Source organism: Hordeum vulgare, chromosome 4H (assembly GCF_904849725.1).
Source record: "Hordeum vulgare subsp. vulgare chromosome 4H, MorexV3_pseudomolecules_assembly, whole genome shotgun sequence".
Lineage (NCBI taxonomy): Eukaryota > Viridiplantae > Streptophyta > Magnoliopsida > Poales > Poaceae > Hordeum > Hordeum vulgare.
The window spans coordinates 318,277,701-318,292,773 of record NC_058521.1 but is presented as its reverse complement, the minus strand read 5'-3'; the positions used below and the strand labels follow the sequence as shown (position 1 = coordinate 318,292,773).

Sequence of the window (15,073 nt, the reverse complement as noted above, 5' to 3'; positions counted from 1 at the left end):
CCAAAGGCTTGCCAACGTCTACCTTTGAGGAGTTCTTGTGAGTATTTGTATCCCCAGGCGCAACACTTCGACTTGAGGGGAGGGGAGTAATTATGTATGTGTGTAGTTGTTTTGCTTGTTTCCCAAGTCTATATTCTATAATCCTATATACCTAAGAGATTCATCCCTACTATCCTATATCTTAACATGAAACCTATCCACATCATCAAGTGGGTCCATCATGTAAAAACTCTTTCCCACTAATTCTTCATGCACATGCTCCCACTAACTATTCATGTGCATGCGACCTATCATGAATAACCATCAAGTTTTTTGTGTGTCCTCTCAAGCAAGTACGTGATTCTAGGTTTCTTTTGCTATCTATATGTCTTGACTTCATATGATCCATTTCAAATGTCCAACACGAGTCCCCGTTCGACCATTTGGTTAGACTTAGCATGTTGTTTATGTAAACGTCTGATTTTGAAATCCTAAACACCCATATTTTTTTCATTCCCATTCTTGTGCGCTTAATGTCCATGTTTTTTCTTCTACAAGTCATAGAATTGCGCTAGATGTCTTCATTCCCTCGAAACCTGGTGTTGCAAGAAATACACCTAATGATGAAGCATCCATTGTTGCACACAAGACAAGAAAAACAAAAAGAATTAGAGCTACCTGGTATATTACGGTGAATTGGTGCAATACACTACACATGGCTGATCCCATGAGAAGCATGATTTACTCAGTAGTGGGCCTCATGAATTACAAGCAAATCTTATCTATAGAAAATCAAATTATGAATAACCATCAAGTTTTTTGTGTGTTCTCTCAAGCAAGTACGTGATTCTAGGTTTCTTTTGTTATCTATATGTCTTGACTTCATATGATCCATTTCAAATGTCCAACACGAGTCCCCGTTGGACCATTTGGTTAGACTTCACATGTTGTTTATGTAAACGTCTGATTTTGAAATCCCAAACACCCATATTTTTTTCATTCCCATTCTCATGCGCTTAATGTCCATGTTTTTTCTTCTACAAGTCATAGAATTGCACTAGATGTCTTCGTTCCCTCGAAACCCGGTGTTGCGAGAAATACACCTAATGATGAAGCATCCATTGTTGCACACAAGACAAGAAAAACAGAAAAGAATTAGAGCTACCAGGTATATTACGGTGAATTGGTGCAATACACTACACATGGCTGATCCCATGCATGTTTTTTCTTCTACAAGTCATAGAATTGCACTAGATGTCTTCGTTCCCTCGAAACCCGATGTTGTGAGAAATACATCTAATGATGAAGCATCCATTGTTGCACACGAGACAAGAAAAACAAAAAGAATTAGAGCTACCTGGTATGTTACGGTGAATTGGTGCAATACACTACACATGGCTGATCCCATGAGAAGCATGATTTACTCAGTAGTGGGCCTCATGAATTACAAGCAAATCTCATATATAGAAAATCAAATTATGAGTTAACTCACATTTTATTTTTTATGCGATCAGTTTTTTTATGAATGCGCATCTTTAGTTGCTATCATTGCTTTAGGTTTAGCTAAGGGTGGTGATGTCTCCACTGTCTCTACTCAACGTTGTTTTCATCACATATCACGTCGTCTATATATTGTCAAGTTAATAAACTAACAAACAAAAATCATACTCATTTTTGAATTTTTCATTTAAAAGAATAGGTGTTCACTCTAAACAATATTTCTTTCAAAAAAACCATCATTAAATTATACCATGTTTCATGATTTTTCTCATGTTTCGGAACATCAAAGTTCCCGCAGCAACGCTCGGGTTATCATCTAGTTAGGATAATAGTTGTGCACAAAACAGTATGTGCATACGGACACCCTATGAGGTCAATACAATTGTCTTGCACAAATCATTATTCTACACTATGGAAACTTGAATCATTTCATCCCAAACATAGACGGACCCATCAACTCACGCCAATCATTATCTAATTTTCTCTTATTATGGATGTGCTCACAGGGACGCGCAACACTGTCGTTCGGTCATATGTGTTATTTCAACGTCGCTGAAGAACAAGGACCTTTTTGTGCATTAGTGTGGATTTTGATGAGACAGGATACTTAGTGTGTCCCTCTGACTAAAAAGTCAAAGTGACCTTTTAAAAAAAATCAAAGTGACTTTTTTTGAAGAAAAAAAATCAAAGCGACTTATTTTATAAGGTGTGGATCATGGCTTAGTATATATCTATTTTTCCCAATTTATACAATGAAATAAATTTTGGTTATTCATGTTTGCCTCTAAGACTACTCACAGTGGGAAGTAACATAGAGCAGTAACATACATATGTTACCAGTCTAAGTTACTACCTTCATAGTGGATAGTAACATAGCGGTAGTAACATTGAGCCTTTCATTTATTAGCATATAGACTCATCTTGCCTTGGTATCCGCTATGTTACTCCTAGTATGAGTAACTTGCTAAGTTACTCAATTTCTCTCTCTTCTCATTTATTGACTGTCACATCATATTTTCTGCTTAGGTGGCACCTACGTTACTACTTATGTTACTCCCATTATGGGTAGTCTAAGATGTTGATATCCTAAAGGTAAATTAAGTTTGTCTTTGGATCTTGTTAGTTAATTGCTAGTACCAAGTGCTACTCTATTACTCCCTCTTTTAGAGATTTCACTACAGACTACATATGGATGTATATAGACATATTTTAAAATATACATTCACTTATTTTACTCCGTATGTAGTCACTAGTGAAATTTCTACAAAGAATTATTCTTCTTAAAACCTATGTGTTGTGTCAATTTATCAATCCATTCACAGTTTACCTTATTTCCAGGAAAACAAAGAAGTTATGGGTCTATTCAAAGGTAGATACCTCAAGTTACATGCACATTAGCCACTTTATGTTTTAAACGAATGAAGGAAAAAAAATAGATACTCAAGAAAATCAAGCAATGAAAATCATCCTTGGTGGTGCTAGTAATGCAAAGATTCAACTTTTATATAACATTGGCTAAATTTTAATCATTTGATGTTGCTGTGAACCTCTGTTGTATTGCAAAGATTGAATCTTTTACAAAATCTCATGTTAAAGTTCTTCATTTGTCTTAATTTATGTATACCGGCATAGGCCAAACGAGCTGTAAAAGATATTAATTAGAGAACTTGTAGACACTATCTAACACGCATCTCCGTCTAACAAACATTAGTCTTATTGCTGCATCTGCCTACATAAATCATGTTAGCTGCAATAAGACAACGGTTATACTTCACTATGTTGTCAGGCAATTGCAAGTGTTCACCCACAGAATTATCATTTGTTGATGATAAGAGATAATGTCAAAATATATAAACACATGCTATTCTTATGGTGTTCTCTAACAACAAAATGTATTAATAATGCTCATCTACTGGTCATCAATTGCATATGAACTTTCCATCTTCTCTAGTGACAAGGGGGCAGAGAAATTTAAAGGTGAGAACATGTCATCATAATTGGACTTGGGAGCAGGCTTAAACTCGTAAGGGCCAGCCTTGGTTCCCCAAACCTGAGCATGAGTGGGCAATGCATCAAAATAATATTCCTCCCTTTTATCACAGGCATAGAAAGTCAAAACATAGGAAACCTACCTGGCTTCCATTGTCGTCAAAACCCTTGTCCCAAATGTGTATTTCACCATTCTTGTGAATGGACAGATCAGATGTACAATATGCTGCACCACTCTGTCAAAAGATTAATCTTCAGATGGAATGAACATAGCTAATCATTGCATAAGAGGGTAATCCCTAGGTGTAAACTGATATTGAAAAGAAAAGGGCAGCTTCAAATTATTCCTAGTCAGGAAGAAGAATAGGCATGTAGATTCAGAAAGTAGAATAAGTAGCTCACCCAACTGTTGGGAAAACCTCCCGCTGGGGTTGATCCTTCATATAAGCAGCGTTTCCCGCGTTCACATCGTGATAAGTGTATGGTGGTCAAATGCTCTGCGATATCCTGAACACGAAATACTTGAGTGCAAGGACAGTTGTATATGCCACAAGCTGGGATCACCGTGAAAAAACACCATCAAAAACACAAGCTGGGATATGTGACCACATTGTCAGAACATGAACCTGACAAACTGTCATGTTTCTTCACTTAACTGTATCACTTCCGAAAACGTTTCGTGGAATCGGATGGCTAGCCTCACTCGGGTTAAACCTCGCTTGAAGGTGGAGATCATTTAAGACAAGTCGCTATTTACTTTCATCTATGGTTAATACTGGACCTATATAACAGCCAGGTTGTGGCTGAGCGAGGCAGAATTATTCTCCTCTCATTCCGGCCATGTGGTCATTGTTAGGAATATGCAACTTGTATTCCCATAAGGCCATAGATCGATATATATACATGTACAGGTGTGAAATATATGCAGGAAACCCCTTATACTATGGGATAAGTACAAAAGGGTGCATGGCTATATTATATATACTCTAACACCCCCCTCAAACTCATGATGGATGAACAACACTGATTTTGGAGAAATAGAAGCCATGTTGCGCTCTAGTCTGGGCCTTCGTCAGGAAATCCGCCAACTGTAACTCGGAAGGAAATCCGTCAACTGTAACTCAGAAGGCACATACTGAAGAGCAATAACCTGATCCTGCACACCAGCGCGCACATAGAAAGCATCAACACCAATATGCTTGGTGAGCTCATGCTTCACAGGGTCGCGCGCAATGCTGATAGCACTTGTAGTGTCAAATAAGAGCAGAGTAGGTGTAGTGACAAAAACACCAAAATCCTAAAGTAACCACCGTAACCATGTCACCTCTGTCGTCAAAAGAGTCATTGCTCGCAACTCATCCTCTGCACTCGAACAGGAAACTGCGGTTTGTTTCTTCGTCTTCCAGGCAATGAGAGAACCACCAAAAAAAACACAGGAAGCAGAAAGTGAACGACGATCTGAAGGATCACTAGCCCACGTAGCATCCGAATAGGCCTGAAGCTGTAAAGAACTGGAGCGAGGAAAGAATAGACGGTGAGAGATCGTGCCCCGAAGATATCGGAGAACACGAAGGAGGTGACTATAGTGAACCGAGGTGGGAGCGAAGACAACCTGACTCAGAATATGAACCAGATAAGAGATATCCGGAGGAGTGACAGCTAGATAGACAAGACTGCCAACAAGATGACGATAACGCGTCGGGTCAGACAGGGGGTCCCCATCAGTATCACGGAGGTGAACATTGAGCTCCATGGGAGTCTCAACAATACGCTCGTCAGTAAGAGCAGCACGAGTAAGAAGATCCTGGACATACTTTTCCTGGGATATAAAAAAGCCATCAGAGATAGAAGAGACTTCAATCCCAAGAAAGTAGCGAAGAGGTCCAAGATCAGACAGAAGAAACTGCTCACTAAGATGGGCCTTTACAAAGGCAATATACTCGGGGTCAGCACCAGTGATGATCATGTCATCAACATAGAGAAGAAGAAGAGTCCGGCCACGAAGAGAAAGGTGGACGTAGAGACAGCCTCAGCCCAAAAGTGAGGCGAAGGAGAGGCAGCGATCATCATCGCACGAGCCGTCTCAAGAAGGTGACGATGCTTGCGCTCAACCACACCATTCTGAGCATGAGCACCAGGACAAGAGAACTGAGCAAGTGTACCCTGCTCAGCGAGAAATCCACGCAACATCTTGGAGATATACTCTCCAGCAGAGTCAGCACGGAACACACGGATAGGCGTAGAGAACTGGGTGAGAACCATGGCAGCAAAACGCTTATAGATAGATAAGACCTCACTACGAGAAGACATGAAATAGATCCACGTGTGTCGAGAGAAATCATCTATAAAGATAATATAGCAGCGATGGCCCCCCTTCGAGGCAAAGGGAGCCGGACCCCAAACATCAAAGTGAACAAGGTCAAAAGGACGTTGAGACACAGTCTCGCTATGAGGATAAGGTAATTGAACCTGTTTACCAAGCCGGCAACCTTGACAGTCTAAAGACACCACCAGAGACGGATCCAAGAAGACCACGTCAAACTAAGGTGAGAGACGAGAGCCACATAAATGACCCAGACGATGATGCCACTGCTGAAAAGAGCTAGTAGACAAGGCAACAGAGGTGGAGAGACTGGCTGCGGTGGCAGCGGATGGAAGGTGAAGCCAATCAAGCTCCCAGAGACCCTGAGAGTCACGGCGCCGGGGGCCAGCACCAAGAAGAGCACCAGTGTGACGGTCCAGAACTGAACATGAATCAAAGTCAAGAATGACCCGACAACCAGAGTCAACAATCTGACCGCCAGAAATGAGCTGCATGGTAAGCCGAGGAACATGAGAAACACCGGGAACATGAAAAGATGAAGTGCTAAGAGTGCCTCGGCCAGTAACCGGGAGAGAAGTACCGTCAGCAGTAAGAACATGAACAGAAGAATCAAGAGGTCGAGTAGATGACAGAGTTGATGAAATCATGAGTCATGTGAAAAGATGCTCCAGTATCAAGAATCCACGGAGATGTACCTGTTTGTGTAGAAGGCGGTCTCACAATGCCAGAAGAGTCCGTAGCAAAAGCAACAGAACCTGTCGATGAAGAACCAGAAGATGGAGCGAGCAGACATCGAAATCGCCCAATCTCCTGCTCAGTCAGAGGCGTAACGGAAGATGTCGATGTAGTCGCACCCGACAATAGAGAGTCAGAGACAATCAGCAGGGCGCGAAGTCGCGTAATCTCATCCTCGGTGAAGTACATAGCTGAAGTAGACGGCGTAGTAGCATCGGGAGAGGAGCAGCCACCACCGTCTGTGGAAGCCGCTAGAGGTCGCCGTGTAGCATAACCAGTAGCACCCACAAGAGCCGATGAAGGAGACGAGGGCGCACACAGACAAGCCCCAAGCGCCAAGGGAAGGCACGTGTCGATGAAGTCATATGCACCAATACAGTCGATGAGAGGAGTTGGTATAGAGTGACAATCACCTGTAGAAGTCACGGAAAGAGTCGACGTAGAGTGACAATCACCGATAGGAGTCACAGGAAGAGTCGATGTAGATCGATAATCACCAAGTGTGGAGGTCGCAGGAGAAGAGCGACCGACACAGTCGGTGGAGTGACAATCACCGGTAGAAGTCATGGAAGGAGTCGATGTGGATCGATAATCACCATGTGTGGAAGTCGCAAGAGTCGGAGAAGAGCGACCCACACAGTCGGCGGAAGACCGCAAACAGAATGACGTAAGAGACGAACGAGCACCATGCTGAACCGAGAGACAACGCATGGGCGAGACGGAAGCAGGATAGGAAACACCCTCAAACGCCACGGATGTACCCTAGTAGAACTTGGTGTTCTTACCAAAGATCTTGGACTAGATCTTGTGCTCTAGGAATTTTGGATTTAACTCATGCTGCCATATCAACCATATCTCCGCCTCTAGAGTGATATCTAGCCCAACACGTTAAAATGGTTCCTTCAACACTTGTGTCGTACACATTGTAGCAGCAACGTGTAGTTGCTCCTTCACAACCTTGTGCTGCTTTAGGTGGTACCAGAGCCCTGTTGATCCATACTAGTTCTTGTTGTTCTCTTTGAGAGTGAAGCTGCAGCAAGCAATGGAGCAATTGGAGAAGAGATGGATGCTGCCAACGAAGAAATTCATCAAGGATGAAGAAGATGTTTGACAGGGAAGAAGAGGAAGTAATCTCTTCAAAAATGACCGTTTGTGCATCCCAAGGAGTTCTCTACATGACAAACTAATTAGAGCTAAATTCAAGTAATCTTAGTGACCATGTTAGACGCGTCAAGACTATCTTTAACCTGGAGGCTCGTTACTTTTGGCCACAAAAAAAGGGATAATTGTATTTATGCCCCTAGTTGTGTCATACTCGTCTGATTTGCCCCTAGTTCCAAAAACTCACTTGTTCCATCCAAGCTCATTTGTTCCTCTTATGCTTTTGCCCTTTTGACCGTCACTTTGAAAGCCTCATAAGAAATTCATACCAACTTAAAAAAAATGCAAATAAGATATCAAAATGTTTAGAAAACCATCAACTATATGTGCACGTCATTTGCAACAACAACAACAGAGCCTTTAGTCCCAAAGAAGTTGGGGTAAGCTAGAGGTGAAACCCATAAGATCTCGCGACCAGGATAGCACGCTTTCACGCATCCCTGTCCATGGCTAGTTCTCTGGTGATACTCCAGTCCTTCAAATCTCTCTTTACGGACTCCTCCAATGTCAAGTTCGGTCTACCGCGACCTCTTCTGACATTATCAACACGCTTTAGCCATCCGTTATGCACTGGAGCTTCTGGAGGCATGCACTGAATATGCCCACCATCTCAGATAATGTTGGACAAGCTTCTCATCAATCGGTGATGTTAGAGTGTATATAATATAGCCATGTACCCCTTCGTATTTATCCCATTGTATAAGGGGTTTTCTGCATATAGTCCAAACATCTACATGTATATATATATATATATCGGCCTATGGCCTCATGGGAATACAAGTTGCATATTCCTAACATGGTATTAGAGCTAGGTCAATTTTCTGCATGCCGCAACTCGTGCGATTGATCCGTCTCACTGCTCCCAATCGAAGCTGGTCCTCGATCTCCTCTTGCCTCGTCCCGTCGAAGCTGCCTCGTTCTCCCTCGTCCCGTCAAAGCTGCTGGATCTCCATCGAAGCCCCCAGCCGGCCCCGATCCCAGCGGACCCGACTCCCGATCCCAGCGGCTCAGCCGGTCCTCGATCTCCTCCTGCCTCATCCCGTCGAAGCTACCTCGTCCCGTCGAAGCTGCCTCATTCTCCCTCATCCCATCGAAGCTGCTGGATCTCCATCGAAGCCCCCAGCCGGCCCCGATCCCAGCGGCCCCGACTCCCGATCCCAGCGGCCCCGATCCAGGCGGCGGCTCGACCTGGAACCAGATCAATTCGGCGGAGCCCAGCGGCCGCGATCCAGGCGGCGGCTTGACCTGGAACCCTAGCCAACCTAGATCGATTCGGCGGAGGCGGCGGCGCGACCCGCACAGCTCGATTCGGCGCAGGCGGCGGCGCGACCCGCAACCCTAGTTGATTCTCCTGTTGCTGCCTTCCGCTTCCCCTGCTGTGTTGGCTGTCTTCCGTTTCCCCTGCTGCGTCGGCCGATTCCGCTGCTGCCAGGAGATATTCCTAAAAAAATTGTCTGCTGCGTCAGGCTATGTTGTTGTTCCTCGTTGTCCGGTGATTTTTGATGGTACTAACTGCACCGAGTTCATTGGCTTCGTGAATGTGTGGCATCCGTCTATGGGGCGTTCTTTCTGGCGAGGTCCGTTGTCCGCCACGTCCTGTTCCTCCTGTGGCCCCCACTCCGCCAACGCCACCGGTTCTTCCTGCGGATGCTAATCAGGCTGCGAAGGATGCAGCTAAGCTTGCTGATGAGGCCGTTGTTCATACTTATGATGAGCAAGTTTTGATTTATGAGGAGGCTCTTCAGGCATATCATGGTGCTCTGTCTGTTTACACCCAATGGCTTGATGATGATGCTCGTGTTGCAGCTGTTCTCACTGCTAGTGTTCTGCCCCAGTTTGGCTCTGAGTTTCTGGGTCTTCCTACTGTCTTTGAGATGTGGACCCGTCTTCGTCAGCGTTATGAGCCCTCTGGTGATGCCTTATACCTCTCTGTGGTTCGTCAGGAGCATGCTCTTCAGCAGGGTGACTCCACTGTTGATGATTTTTATGTACAGAGTTCTGCTATCTGGCGTCAGCTTGATTCTCTCCGCAGTGCTGGTTGTCGTACTTGTCCATGTTACCAGGCCGTAGAGGCCAAATTTGGAGTTTCATCGTGTCTACGAGTTTTTGCCTCGACTCCGTAAGGAGTTTGAGCCCCGACGTGCTCAGTTGTTTGCTCGTGGCCGTATTTCTCTCATGGAGGCACTTTCCGAGATTCGTGCTGAGGAGACTCGCTTGCATGGTGCTGGTTTACTAGAGATTCCCTCTGTGCTCGCTGCTCGAGCCCCTGCTATGCCACATGCTGCACCGACTTCCGTCTCGCTCGAGTGCTCCGCCGCTCATGTCCACTCCTCCTGGCGGCTCGGGCCGCCCCCGTCCACATTGCGGGTACTGCAACCTGGATGGTCATGTTGAGTCTCAGTGCTACCGGAAAAAGAAACACCTGCGTCAGACGCGCTCATCATCTTCAGGGACTTCGTCTACTACCTCGACATCTTTGGCCACTGCTTTGACTGAGCAAGATATTCTGAGACTTAAGTGTCTACTCGCTGCTTCAGATTCTTCCTCGACGGGTACTGTTGGTTCTGTGACTGATGCATCTCGCACTGAGCAACCACCTTCTACACAGTCAGGTACATCCCCATGGGTTCTGGACTCTGGAGCTTCTTTTCATATGTCTTCTCATTCTTCCACTCTGTCCTCTCTTTGATCGCTTGATTCTCATGTTCATGTCCTCACTGCTGATGGTACTCCTCTTTCTGTCGTTAGTAGAGGCAATCTTACCACTCCTTATTCTGTCCCTGATGTTGCTCATGTTCCTCGACTTACCATGAATCTGTTTTCTGTTGGTCAACTTACTGATTCTGGTTGTCGTGTCATCCTTGACGTTGACTCTTGTTCTGTCCAAGACCGTCGCAAGCACACCCTGGTTGGGGCTGGCCCTCACCGCCGTGATTCTCAGGGTCTTTGGGAGTTAGACTGCCTTCATGTTCCTTCCGCTGCCACCACTATCGCCAGTTCCTCCGCTTCGGTCGCCTCTGCTACCGATTCCTTCCAGCAGTGGCATCATCGACTTGGTCATCTTTGTGGTTCTCGTTTGTCGTCTTTAGTTCGTCAAGGTCTTTTGGGGTCTATCTCAGGAGATGTCTCTTTAGAATGTCAGGGTTGTTGTCTTGGCAAGCAGATTCAGTTACCATATTCGCATAGTGAGTCAGTGTCTAAGCGTCCTTTTGATTTAGTCCATTCTGATGTATGGGGTCCGGCTCCCTTCGCTTCGAAAGGGGGTCATAAATACTATATTATTTTCATAGATGATTTCTCTCGTTACACATTGCTTTATTTCATGACTTCTCATAGTGAGGTGTTGTCTATTTATAAGCGTTTTGCTGCCATGGTTCACACTCAACTCTCTTCGCCCATTCGTGTGTTTCGTGTTGACTCCGCTGGCGAGTATATTTCTAAGATGTTGCGAGGTGTTCTTGTTGAGCAAGAGACTCTTTCTCAGTTCTCTTGTCCTAGTGCTCATGCTCAGAATGGCGTGGCTGAGCGAAAGCATCGTCATCTTCTTGAGACGGCTCGTGCATTGATGATTGATGCCTCTCTCCTGCCCCATTTTTGGGCTGGGGCGGCCTCCACCTCCACCTATCTCATCAATCTACAACCTTTCGTTGCTCTACAGGGTGGTGTTCCTTTCGAGTGTCTTTTTGATCGTTCTCCTGATTAGTCGATGCTTAGCTTGTTTAGTTGTGTTTGCTATGTTCTTCTTGCCCCTCGCGAACGCACCAAACTGACCACTGAGTCTATTGAGTGTGTCTTCTTAGGCTATAGTGATGAGCATAAGGGCTATCGTTGTTAGGATCCTATCGATCGTCGGATGCGTATTTCTCGGGATGTGACTTTTGATGAGTCTCATCCCTTCTATCCGCGTCCATCTTCCTCGACTTTTTCAGTGGAGGATATCTCTTTCCTCACTTTTCCTGACACACCTATCCACCCCGTCGAGCCTTTATCTATCCGTCCTGCTACCTCTGCTTCTCCACCTCTTGCCGATTTGCCACCACCATCTCCCATGGTTTCCTCCCCTAGCATGTCACCGGATTCTGCACCTTCCTCTCCGGTGACTTCTTTGTCTTCACCCCCCGATTCTACCTTGGCGATCCCTCCTTGCATTGTTCCATCTTTTCCTCAGTGTTACACTCGTCATTCACGTCATGTGGATGCCTCTACGGATGTGTCGTCATCCTCATCTCAGCCTCCCTATGCCTTGCGTTCTCGCCCTCGTCCGCCTGTTGATCGCCTTGGGTTTCCCACCGCTGGTGCTGCTATTCTTTTGCCGACTTCCTATCGTCAGGCTGTTGTTCATCCTGAATGGCAGTTTGCGATGGCAGAGGAGATTGCTGCTCTTGACCGCACTGGTACATGGGATCTTGTTTCCCTTCCCCCTGGTGTCCGTCCCATCACTTGTAAGTGGGTCTACAAGGTTAAGACTAGCTCTGATGGTTCTCTTGAGCGTTATAAAGCTCGTCTTGTGGCTCGTGGCTTTCAGCAGGAGCATGGTCATGATTACGACGAGACTTTTGCTCATGTGGCCCATATGACCACTATTCGTACACTTCTTGTCGTGGCCTCTGCACGCCACTGGTCTGTCTCTCAGCTTGATGTTAAGAATGCCTTTCTTAATGGTGAGCTGCGTGAGGAGGTGTACATGCAGCCACCACTTGGGTAAATTTTCCTGATGGCATGGTATGTCGTCTTCGTCGCTCTCTCTATGGCCTTAAGCAAGCCCCCCGCGCCTGGTTTGAGGGATTTGCCTGTGTGGTAACTGCTGCTGGTTTTTCAGCCAGTGCTCATGATCCAGCATTATTTGTTCACCTTTCTCCTCGTGGTCGGACTCTTCTTCTTCTTTATGTTGATGACATGATCATCACTGGTGATGACCCCGAGTATATTGCCTTTGTAAAGGCCCGTCTTGGTGAGCAGTTTCTTATGTCTGATCTTGGACCTCTTCATTACTTTCTTGAGATTAAAGTCTCTTCTACCTCTGATGGCTTTTTTATATCCCAGGAAAAGTATATCCAGGATCTTCTTGCTCGTGCCGCTCTTACTGGCGAGCGCATTGTTGAGACTCCCATGGAGCAATGTTCACCTTCGTGATACTGATGGTGACCCCCTGCCTGACCCGACGCGCTATCGTCATCTTGTTGGCAATCTTGTCTATCTAGCTGTCACTCATCCGGATATCTCTTATCCAGTTCATATTCTGAGTCAGTTTGTCTCCGCTCCCACCTCGGTTCACTATAGTCACCTCCTTCATGTTCTCCGATATCTTCGGGGCACGATCTCTCACCGTCTATTCTTTCCTCGCTCCAGTTATTTACAGCTTCAGGCCTATTCGGATGCTAGGTGGGCTAGTGATCCTTCAGATCGCCGTTCACTTTCTGCTTACTGTGTTTTTCTTGGTGGTTCTCTCATTGCCTGGAAGACGAAGAAACAGACCGCGGTTTCACGTTCGAGTGCAGAGGCTGAGTTGCGAGCGATGGCTCTTTTGATGGCAGAGGTGACTTGGTTACGGTGGTTACTTCAGGATTTTGGTGTTTCTGTCACTACACCTACTCTGCTCTTATCTGACAGTACAGGTGCTATCAGCATTGCGCGCGATCCTGTGAAGCATGAGCTCACCAAGCACATTGGTGTTGATGCTTTTTATGTGCGTGCTGGTGTGCAGGATCAGGTTATTGCTCTTCAGTACATGCCTTCCGAGTTACAGTTGGCGGATTTCCTGACGAAGGCCCGGACTAGAGCACAACATGGCTTCTATCTCTCCAAACTCAGTGTTGTTCATCCACCATGAGTTTGAGGGGGGTGTCAGAGTATATATAATATAGCCATGTACCCCTTCGTATTTATCCCATTGTATAAGGGGTTTTCTGCATTTAGTCCAAACTGTGCATGTATATATATATTGGCCTATGGCCTCATGGGAATACAAGTTGCATATTCCTAACAGGTGCTACCCCAACTCTATCTCGTATGTCATCATTCCAGACTCGGTCCTTCCTTGTATGGCCTCGCATCCATCTCAACATGCACATCTCCGTCACACCTAACTTTTGCACATGTCGCCTTTTATTAGTCCAACACTCTACGCCATACAACATTGCGGGTTGAACCGTCGTCCTATAGAACTTGCCTTTTAACTTTTGTGGCACTCTCTTGTCACAGAGAATGCCAGAAGCTTGACGCCACTTCATCCACCCGGCGTTAATTCGATGGTTCACATCTTCGTCGATATCCCCATCCTTCTACAACAATGACCCCAAATATCAAAAGGTGTCCTTCTGAGGCAGCACCTGCCCATCCAGGCTAACCTCCTCCTCCTCATGCCTAGTAGTACTGAAACCACACTTCATGTACTTAGTTTTAGTTCTACTAAGAATAAAACCTTTCGATTCCAAGGTTTATCTCCATAGCTCTAACTTCCTATTGAACCCTGTCCAACTATCATCGACTAGCATCACATCGTCCGCAAAGAGCATACACCATGGGATATCTCCTTGTATATCCCTTGTGACCTCATCCATCACCAAGGCAAAAAGATAAGGGCTCAAAGCCGACCCCTGGTGTAGTCCTGTTTTAATCGGGAAATCATCAGTGCCGCCATCACTTGTTTGAACACTTGTCACAACATTATCGTACATGTCCTTGATGAGGGTAATGTACTTTGCTGGGACTTTGTGTTTCTCCAAGGCCCACCACATGACATTCCGTGGTATCTTATCATAGGCCTTCTCCAAGTCAATGAACACCATATGCAGATCCTTCTTTTGCTCCTTGTATCTCTTCACAAGTTGTCATACCAAGAAAATGGCTTCCATGGTCGACCTCCCAGGCATGAAACCAAACTGATTTTTAGTCACGCTTGTCATTCTTCTTAAGCGGTGCTCAATGACTCTCTCCCATAGCTTCACTATATGGCTCATCAGCTTAATTCCATGGTAAGTAGTACAACTCAGAACATCCCCCTTGTTCTTGAAGATTGGTACTAATATACTCCGCATCCATTCTTCTGGCATCTTGTTTGCCCGAAATATGAGGTTGAGAAGCTTGGTTAGCCATACTATCGCTATGTCCCCGAGGCCTCTCCATACCTCAATGGGGATACAATCAGGGCCCATCGCCTTGCCTCCTTTCATCCTTTTTAAAGCCCCCTTGACCTTTGACTCCTGAATTTGCCGCACAAAACGCCTGCTAGTATCACCGAAGGAGCCGTCCAGTTCAATGGTAGAGCTTTCACTCTCCCCATTGAACAGCATGTCAAAGTACTCCCGTCAACTATGCGTAATCTCCTCGTTCTTCACCAAGAGCTGATCTGCACCATCCTTGATGCATTTGATTTGGTCAACATCC

At 45.5% G+C, this 15,073-nt stretch overlaps 1 protein-coding gene across 1 annotated transcript in view; it reads right to left on the bottom strand.

Moving 5' to 3' along the window:
- Positions 1-3,243: 3,243 nt before the first annotated feature.
- LOC123448554 (chromophore lyase CRL, chloroplastic) overlaps positions 3,244-15,073 on the bottom strand; it is a 30,752-nt gene continuing 18,922 nt past the window's right edge. The window contains exons 7-9 of the mRNA XM_045125494.1: positions 3,871-3,975; positions 3,612-3,704; positions 3,244-3,529 (exon numbers count right to left, since the gene is read on the bottom strand). Of these exons, the coding sequence (XP_044981429.1) occupies positions 3,389-3,529; positions 3,612-3,704; positions 3,871-3,975 (339 nt within the window). The 3' untranslated portion in view covers positions 3,244-3,388. The remainder of the gene's footprint in view (positions 3,530-3,611; positions 3,705-3,870; positions 3,976-15,073) is intronic.